This window comes from Salvelinus namaycush, chromosome 3, assembly GCF_016432855.1.
Source record: "Salvelinus namaycush isolate Seneca chromosome 3, SaNama_1.0, whole genome shotgun sequence".
NCBI classification, from domain to species: Eukaryota; Metazoa; Chordata; class Actinopteri; order Salmoniformes; family Salmonidae; genus Salvelinus; species Salvelinus namaycush.
In genome coordinates, this window is record NC_052309.1 from 41,167,749 (window position 1) to 41,177,804 (window position 10,056).

A 10,056-nucleotide genomic window follows, 5' to 3' on the forward strand; every position below is an offset into this window, starting at 1 on the left:
CTGGTTTCAAACCAGGTACTGCAGTGATACTGAGATGCGGTGTCTTAGACCACTGCGCCACTCGGGAGCATCATTCATCAGTTACATGTGTCAAGTCTCAATCAGACAAACAAATGCATGTGACATATAATTAGGCACGTTGCTCCGTTCTTTTTTATGAAACTCCAAATATATTGCAGTGCCTGTCGGGATAGCACTTCGCACTGAGGCTTGCTGCCTCTGATCGAATTGGCCATCTGAGTGTCTAATTAGCCCCTACACCCTCGATAATTTTCACTCCCTCAACTTTGGGATGCTTGTGCAAATGGTGGCCGTGAACGTGCAGATGGGAAGGGGGTGAATTGGGATTCAGCCTGGCAGGGCACCATGCATATGCTTTTTGCCCTGCCTAAGATGTCTGTCTGGCCCAGGTATGACACTGAATGCCTATTACCTTTCCTCAAACAGGATTAGTCACCATTCTTAGGAATTGAATGAGTCAGCGTATTTCCCCATAAAGGAAGTTGCTCTATGATCTTTGGTTTGACTCATAATCCACAGTCCAAGTCTCATACTTTACCTTGAGTGATCATGACTGCCACCTGTTGATAAGACTTCACAGCATTACATATTTATTTATCTCTTGTCACAGTAACCATGTCTAAGGGAACAGCGGTCGGCATCGATCTCGGGACCACCTACTCCTGCGTGGGTGTGTTCCAGCATGGCAAGGTTGAAATCATTGCCAACGACCAGGGCAACAGGACCACTCCAAGCTACGTTGCCTTCACTGACTCTGAGAGGCTCATTGGTGATGCTGCTAAGAATCAGGTTGCCATGAACCCCTGCAACACAGTTTTTGGTAAGTTTGTTCTGCTAGATGTCAGTGAAGGGGTGTTTTTAATTATGGTTAAATTTGACTTTATAACTTGGTTCACTTAGATTCAGTTGATTCCTGACATTCGTTGTTTCCACTAGAGGTTTTATAACCAAAGATGGTTCTAGTATCTTCCTTGGATGTCTGCGTGAGAAACCAAAGGTCAGTTGGTATGATTGGAGTATGTCTATAATGCAGTCATTAAGACTTTTTATTTGTGTATTCCAGATGCTAAGCGTTTGATTGGCAGAAGGTTTGAGGACGCCGTGGTTCAATCCGACATGAAGCACTGGCCTTTCAACGTCATCAGCGACAGCGGACGCCCCAAAGTGGAGGTTGAATACAAAGGCGAGACCAAAAGCTTCTACCCTGAGGAAATCTCCTCCATGGTGTTGGTCAAGATGAAGGAGATTGCAGAGGCCTACCTCGGGAAGGTGAGTTTGAAATGCATTGCCCACTGGGCACAAACTGGTTGAATCAACATTGTTTCGATGTAATTTGTCAATGTATTGTGATGTGGCATCTATGTGGAAAATGCATTGGATTTGAATTAAGTCATCAACTGTGTTTTGATGGTCAAATTTCAACCACAGGATTATGGTAACCAATTTTCAAATAGACAAACCTTGTATAAAATATGTTGCATTTGTACCTTTGAGAAAATGGCGCTGTTAGAGAGGGATGCCATGCTTCTAGCCACTAGGCAACTTTGCAGTATAATTTTTGTTTGTTATTTCTTACATTATTAGACCAGAATTGTTTTATTACATACAGCCAGGATTTTTTTTTTAAACGCAAGCATTTTGCAACAATAGCATCTGCTAAACATGTGTATGTGATCAATAAAATTTGATTTGAAACGATGTCAGATCTTCAACATTTTATTCACTATCAGAAAAAAGCAGTAGGCTGGGCAGCACCTCCTACTGGCGAGTTAATCTTATCTACAGCTATCCATTTGGTCTCCCATCTAGGGTTTTAACCAAGCAACGCTTTGATAATTATCACAGACAATTACTACCAATGTGCTATCGTGAGATTTGGAGAGCTCTTAACTAAATAGATGTACTGTTGCTGTCCAAGTCATTCCAAACGGTAGATTTAACAAAGCAAATGAAATGTAACCATACTTTACATATCATTAATGATACTATTTAGGCCTATATAGCATTTGCAAAGTCATCAACAGCTACTGATTTTAAGTTCAACAAAAAAATAGACAATACATATTAGGGCTGGGAATTGCCAGGGACCTCACGTTACAATATTATCACAATACTTAAGTGCGGATACAATATGTATTGACTCACGGTTCTAAATGCTTTGCAAATCGATACTGATTTTATTGTGATTCGACGTTCTGAACATATTGCTCACCATATGTCTTCTGCAGAGGGATAAGAGCGAGTCATGAGAGATTTCCATGACTAATCAAAAAAGTGCTGAAAACATGCTCCCAATTTAAAAACTTGATTGAGAACAAGCTATGAAGGGAAAACTACTGGAGTTTTGGTCTAGCTGAACATAGCGTAGTATTGTGCAAATGATATCTCTTAAAAAAAGAATATACCGATATGTAACTGTGTGTGTATATATAGATATATCTCAGCAAAAAAAGAAATGTCCCTTTTTCAGGACTCTGTCTTTCAAAGATGATTAGTAAAAATCCATATTACAATGAAGTTAAGGGTTTAAACACTGTTTCCCATGCTTGGTCAATGAACCATAAACAATTAATGAACATGCACCTGAGGAACGGTCGTTAAGACACTAACAGCTTATAGACGGTAGGCAATTATGGTTACAGTTATGAGAACTTAGGCCTTTCTACTGACTCTGAAAAACACAAAAAAAAAGATGCCCAGGGTCCCTGCTCATCTGCGTGAACGTTCTTTAGGCATACTGCAAGGAGGCATGAGGACTGCAGATGTGGCCAGGGCAATAAATTGCAATGTCTGTTCGGCGCTACAGGGAGACGGGACGGACAGCTGATCATCCTCGCAGTGGCAGACCACGTGTAACACCTGCACAGGATCGGTACATCTGAACATCACACCTGCGGGATAGGTACAGGATGGCAACAACTGCCCGAGTTACACCAGGAACGCACAATCCCTCATCAGTGCTCAGACTGTCCGCAATAGGCTGAGAGGCTGGACTGAGGGCTTGTAGGCCTGTTGTAAGGCAAGTCCTCACCAGAAATCACAGGCAACAACGTCGCCTATGGGCACAAATCCACCGTTGCTGGACCAGACAGGACTGGCATAAAGTGCTCTTCACTGACGAGTCGTGGTTTTGTCTCAGCAGGGGTGATGGTCAGATTCACGTTTATCATTGAAAGAATGAGCGTTACACTGAGGCCTGTACTCTGGAGCGGGATTGATTTGGAGGTGGAGGGTCCGTCATGGTCTGGGGCGGTGTCACAGCATCACCCGGACTGAGCTTGTCATTGCAGGCAATCCCAATGCTGTGCGTTACAGGGAAGACACCCTCCTTCCTCATGTGGTACCCTTCCTGCAGGCTCATCCTGACATGACAATGCCACCAGCCATACTGCTCGCTCTGCTTGATTTCAAATCTGTACAAACAATAGTACGCAAGTATAAACACCATGGAACCACGCAGCCGTCATACCACTTCTAAAGATGAACGTACTTTAGTGCGAAGAAATCCGAGAACAGCAGCAAAGGACCTTGTGAAGATGCTGGAGGAAACCGGTACAAGTATCTATATCCACAATAAAATAAGTACTATATCGACATAACCTGAAAGGCTGCTCAGCAAGGAAGAAGCCACCGCTCCAAAAACAGCCCTAAAAAGGCAGACTACGGTTTGCAACTGCACATGGGGACAAAGATCATACCTTTTGGAGAAATGTCCTCTGGTCTGAAACAAAAATAGAACTGTTTGGCCATAATAACCCTCGTTATGTTTGGAGGAAAAAGGGGGACGCTTGCAAGCCGACGAACACCATCCCAACTGAAGCACGGGAGTGGGGGTGCTTTGCTGCAGTGGAGACTGGTGCACTTAACAATGGATGGCATCGTGAGGTAGGAAAATTATGTGCATATATTGATGCAACATCTCAAGACATCAGTAGGAAGTTAAAGCTTGGTCGCAAATGTGTCTTCCAAATAGACAATGACATCAAGAATACTTCTGAAGTTGTGGCAAAATGGCTTAAGGACAACAAAGTCAAGGTATTGGAGTGGCCATCACAAAGCCCTGACCTCAATCCTATAGAAAATGTGTGGGCAGAACTGAAAAAACGTGTGCGAGCAAGGAGGCCAACAAACCTGACTCAGTTACACCAGCTCGGTCAGGAGGAATGTGCCAAAATGCACCCAACTTATTGTGGGAGCTTCTGAAAGGCTACCCGACACGTTTGACCCAAGTTAAACAATTTAAAGGCAATGCTACCAAATACTAATTGAGTGTATGTAAACTTCTGACCCACTGGGAATGTGAAGAAAGCAATAAAAGCTGAAGTAAATCATTCTATTTTTCTGACTGATTTCACATTAAAATAAAGTGGTGATCCTAACTGACCTAAGACAGGGAATTTTTACCAGGATTAAATGCCAGGCATTGTGATCCAAGGACAATGTATATTTTCACTAATGCATATAGTCCTAGGGTTTCAAGCGTTGGTTCATTTCTAATTTAGTCATGGTAATTTGTTGGATTCTCGTTTCCATCTCAACCAAAAAGATAAAGAATAGGACTAAATCAAACTTTAAATGCACTTTAAATAGTTTGATTTAGTCCTATTCCTTATTTTTGATTGAGACATGAATCCAACATATCAATTATACATTTGTAGACAAACTGGGATTAAGCCAGACTGTCAGTGGCACAAAATATACTTCTCCTTCAAGTTGATATTTTTTTGCGTTGACAACCAAACACAATTCAATATCACTTTTGAATCCAGTAAATAGCCTATTAACAGAAGGTAAGGCTATTTTACAAACTAATATAACAGTATTTTTCAACCTTAAATGAGTAACCCATCCATGGCCACATTTTGAGGCTACTAACTAAAAATGTCTTATGTAATCATAGAAAGTGTGTGAATGTTGCAGGGCTGAATCTTCACAATCGCTATAATAATCTGCGCAGAATCTAGATCAGCATTGATGACTCGTAATCTCAACTGCAATCCAGGTCATTTGGTTGTGCTATTATATGAAGCACATTTTATTCCCATTTGAACTTTTAAATGGTTGAATGCACAGTGATGACATTTAGATGACAACTTAACCAGAAATTAGACACTGTTTTTCTGTTGTAATTACGCTTTAAGACTTCACACAGGCAGCCCAATTGTTTTTTGTTTGTTTTTCACTAACTTGACTTATTCCCAAAATATCTGATGTGATTGGTCAAAATACCAATTATTGGAAAGAAAATTCAAATTGGGCTGCCTGTGTAAATGCAGCCTTAGATGGTTGAAAGCATAGTGATAACACATTGGGAATTCAAACTGTCCTTTTTGAGTGGGTGAATAAAGGTTGAAATCAAATTGATCTCATCCAAAATGTTCCACTTTGAAATTGTGGTGTGCCCAGTGGGTTCAGTCTTTCAGGGTATTATTGACAGTAAGTCTATTCATTCCCACCCTTTTTTCTCCATATTTTTTTTGCAGACTGTATCAAATGCTGTTGTAACAGTGCCAGCTTACTTCAATGACTCTCAGCGCCAAGCAACCAAAGATGCTGGAACAATCTCTGGTCTGAACGTTTTGCGAATCATCAATGAGCCAACTGCTGCCGCTATTGCTTATGGCTTGGACAAGAAGGTGAGACCCATATCTTTTAGAGGTCAGGTCAAGGTCTAGTTATGTTTTATTGAAATAATGATCCTTTTAAAGAATTTGTTCATTTCAATTATTTGATAGCACATTAAATCTAGTTTGTCCCTAATAATTAAGTTTATGCCTGCCATTTATAGTTTCCACCAGAGGTTGTAAAACCAAAGATGGCCCAACACCTTCCTGAATGTCGGAGTGAATACATCAGCTAGGGTTATTTTGATTTGATGGTGGTTAATTCAAGTGATTTAAAAAATAAAAAATAAAAGTTAAATCTCAATTGAATAACTTTTGAAATAAATAGATTATACTCCGTTTTTTTGAGAAATCAATGAAAATAGATGCCTTTGGTTAAATTTCAGTTTTAATTGACACCAGCCCTGGAATGCATAGCCATTTGGTTTCTAGTTTGTTATTATAAGTGCAAATACTGAATGTTCTCTTCTGTTTCAGGTCGGTGCTGAAAGGAATGTCCTTATCTTTGATCTGGGCGGCGGCACCTTTGACGTGTCCATCCTGACCATCGAGGATGGCATCTTTGAGGTCAAGTCCACTGCTGGAGACACCCATCTGGGTGGAGAAGACTTTGACAACCGCATGGTCAACCACTTCATCGCGGAGTTCAAGCGCAAGTACAAGAAAGACATCAGCGACAACAAGAGGGCTGTTCGCCGTCTCCGCACCGCATGTGAGAGGGCAAAGCGCACCCTGTCCTCCAGCACCCAGGCCAGTATCGAGATCGACTCTTTGTACGAGGGAATCGACTTCTACACCTCCATCACCAGGGCTCGCTTTGAGGAGCTCAATGCAGACCTTTTCCGTGGCACCCTTGACCCAGTGGAGAAATCCCTCCGCGACGCCAAGATGGACAAAGCCCAGGTGCACGACATCGTCCTGGTCGGAGGTTCCACTCGTATCCCCAAGATCCAGAAACTGCTCCAAGATTTCTTCAACGGCAAAGAGCTCAACAAGAGCATCAACCCCGACGAAGCTGTGGCCTATGGCGCAGGTGGGTCACTGATCATCTTGTGTTCGCTCTGTGGCCAATGTGCTTCTATAATGAGCCTCAACTCAATAGTTTCGCTGTGATGAAGTTTGATCCTGCCATTCGTAGTTTCCACCAGAGGTTGAAAGACCAAAGATGGCCCAATACCTTCCTTGGATGTCTGAGCGACAATGGCACGGTGAGTCTACAGTAATGTTTCCCCATGTGGCTAACCTCCCTTTCTCATTTTCAGCTGTCCAGGCAGCCATACTCTCAGGTGACAAGTCTGAGAATGTCCAGGACCTGCTTTTGCTGGACGTCACACCCCTGTCCCTGGGTATTGAGACCGCTGGAGGTGTCATGACCGTCCTGATCAAACGTAACACCACCATCCCAACCAAGCAGACCCAGACCTTCACCACCTACTCAGACAACCAGCCTGGTGTGCTCATTCAGGTGAGAGGGCTTACATGAAATGTCAATTTCAGGGCAATGTTTCCTCATTCCTTTGGCCACTATCTGTGACGTTTACTCCTGCCATTTGTAGTTTCCACCAGAGGTTGAAAGACAAAAGATGGCTCAATACTTTCCTTGGATGTCTTGTTGCTAATATTGACTATATCCTCCAGGTGTATGAGGGTGAGAGGGCCATGACTAAGGACAACAACCTGTTGGGCAAGTTTGAGCTGACTGGAATCCCCCCTGCACCTCGCGGTGTTCCTCAGATTGAGGTCACCTTCGACATTGATGCTAACGGCATCCTCAATGTCTCTGCCGTTGATAAGAGCACTGGCAAGGAGAATAAGATCACCATCACCAACGACAAAGGTAAACAACAGCATATGTGACCAAAGTGAAATTTGATTACAATATGCCCACTTGGATAGTGCATCTATCCTTAACTTAACCCTTAAATTTTTTTTTTATCTGACCAGGTCGTCTGAGCAAGGAGGACATTGAGCGCATGGTCCAGGAGGCTGAGAAGTACAAGTGTGAGGATGATGTGCAGCGTGACAAGGTCTCGTCTAAGAACTCACTAGAGTCCTACTCCTTCAACATGAAATCCACCGTGGAGGATGAGAAACTGCAGGGCAAGATCAGCGATGAGGACAAGACCAAGATTCTGGACAAGTGCAATGAGATCATTGCCTGGCTGGATAAGAACCAGGTACAGTATATTGATTTTCCCATTAATTTAAAACCAAGTTAATACCCATAACGTGTCAAGAAGGGAAATCAATTAATCTTAACCTGTATATTTGTTTCAGACTGCGGAGAAGGAAGAGTATGAGCACCAGCAACAGGAGCTGGAGAAGGTGTGCAACCCCATCATCACCAAGCTGTACCAGAGTACTGGTGGTATGACAGGCGGTATGCCCGGAGGAATGCCTGGAGGGTTCCCAGGTGCTGGCGGTGCCGGTGCTGCTCCTGGAGGTGGTGGATCCTCAGGCCCCACCATTGAGGAAGTCGATTAAACCCAATGTCCAATCTCACTACCCTGTAAACACAAAGCACATAACCCCAGTGGCCCAATCTGTAAAGCCAAGACTGGTCAGTAATTTGAACTGATAATAGCTGCTATGTATGTTTTAGATACTTGAAGATGTACACTGTCTGAGACAGTGAGATTTTAAGGAAGAAAAATCTGTCTACATTTTGAGTCCTGGAGAATAAAATATTTGTCATTGGACTTGACTTTTTTTTTTTTTTTTACATTTGTTTTTCACTCCCAATTCCCCAATTCAATGAAGGGAAATTAAGTAGGCTTAACTTTCACAGATTTGAGAAGGACAGTTATTTCATATTTGAGGGGAATTATCTAAATAATTTGTGCAAAGCACATTCCTACTAGTGGCTGATAATGGAATCCGGTGACTCATCGAAGTCTCATATCGTAGCTAACACTCTGACTCACTGACAGCATTTTGAGGCCCAAATCTCACAACTGCTTTGTTTAGTTTACCATATGAACAGTATCATTACATAAAGATGCAGTGAGTAGACCATTGGTTATATTCTTGTCTGAGGTCTGCCAGAAATAAGGAGTTTTGGTACAGACCAAACCTCCTTCATGTGATTCTACTCATTTTGCCATGGGGTGGGGAGGAAAATGAGCTGTTTTACAGCAAATTACCTGCATTCTACACATTTTGCCATAGGTTGGAGAGATGTTTTAAATATAATATCTGAGTGAGACTGCCTAACAAAATCAATGGGGCCTCCAGGCCAGTAATTCGATCTTGATAACAAGTTTAGATAGTGGCCAGCTAATTTAGCAATCTAAAAAATATTTGCTGACATGGGCTAACTGACGATCAGCGACTGACATGAGGAATAATGCTGATGCACAACCACATTTTTAAATGGAACCTTGTTTATTCTAACTCGCAACAGTAAGTTGAGACAAGACCAAGTTGGGGAATTGATCCGAGGGCCTTCAAAAGGCTTCAAATGTGCGTACTCTGCCCACCTGGGGTATCAGGCTATGCAAAACGAACTTGCCCTAGTTCTTGATATACCATAGAGCTAGATAGAGGACTCTAGTGCTAAAACGTTGTTTTCGCATGGGCAGCACAATTGAGGACTTTCACAATTTTTAAGTAGTCAACTGGGTGGGACTCCCTATGGGTTAAGGAAGGATCACATAATTCCATCCAGGGTATCTGTTCAAAATTGAGATGGCCTCAATGGCGCTGTCCATGTTCTCACAGACACCATAATGGGACAGATACAATGTTGCGTCCTCTAACTATTTCTATGGGATATTCTCTGTGAAAGAGACATCAGACGGAAGCGATTATTCTTACTGGTTCATATAGAATCAATTAACTAAGCAGACCAGACCCAGCTGCTATCACATTGGTGCCTATGGGAGAGCCACCCCGTTAAGTGTAACCGATGTAAAATGGCTAGCTAGTTAGCGGTGGTGCGTGCTAATAGCCTTTCAAACGGTGACGTCACTCGCTTTGAGACCTTGAAGTAGTGGTTCCCCTTGCTCTGCAAGGGCCGCGGCTTTTGTGGAGCGATGGGTAAGTGATGGGCGCGAACTGGTGGGTGACTTATGTGCAGAGGGTCCCTGGTTCGCGCCCGGGTCGAGGGAACAGACTAAAGATATACTGTTACATTGATGCTGTTGACCCGGATCACTGGTTGCTGCGGAAAAGGAGGTGATTGAAAGGGGGGTGAGTGTAACCGATGTGAAATGGCTAGCTAGTTAGCGGTGGTGCGCGCTAATAGCGTTTCAATTGGTGACGTCACTCGCTTTGAGACCTTGAAGTAGTGGTTCCCCTTGCTCTGCAAGGGCCGCGGATTTTGTGGAGCAATGGGTAACGATGCTTCGTGGGTGACTGTTGTTGATTTGTGCAGAGGGTTCCTGGTTCGCGCCCGGTCGGGGCAAGGGTA

At 43.1% G+C, this 10,056-nt stretch overlaps 1 protein-coding gene and 1 non-coding gene across 2 annotated transcripts; both read left to right on the forward strand.

Annotated features, from left to right (window-relative positions):
- The first annotated feature begins 631 nt into the window (after nt 1–631).
- Nucleotides 632–8,344, forward strand: LOC120031350 (heat shock cognate 70 kDa protein-like). The gene is made up of 8 exons (XM_038977066.1): nt 632–841; nt 1,085–1,290; nt 5,505–5,657; nt 6,123–6,678; nt 6,908–7,110; nt 7,284–7,482; nt 7,590–7,822; nt 7,923–8,344. The coding sequence occupies exons 1-8, from the start codon at nt 637–639 to the stop codon at nt 8,127–8,129; spliced, it is 1,962 nt and encodes a 653-aa protein (XP_038832994.1). The 5' UTR covers nt 632–636; the 3' UTR covers nt 8,130–8,344.
- LOC120045207 lies at nt 6,750–6,843 on the forward strand. The gene has a single exon (XR_005476640.1). It is a non-coding gene; the product is annotated as a small nucleolar RNA SNORD14 (small nucleolar RNA).
- Nucleotides 8,345–10,056: the final 1,712 nt, after the last annotated feature.

Coding starts and splice junctions, on each gene's coding strand:
- LOC120031350 (XM_038977066.1), top strand. CDS start 637: ATGTCTAAGGGAACAGCGGTCGGCATCGATCTCGGGACCACCTACTCC. Junction 842..1,084: donor CCCCTGCAACACAGTTTTTG/GTAAGTTTGTTC, acceptor TGTGTATTCCAG/ATGCTAAGCGTTTGATTGGC. Junction 5,658..6,122: donor CTTATGGCTTGGACAAGAAG/GTGAGACCCATA, acceptor CTTCTGTTTCAG/GTCGGTGCTGAAAGGAATGT.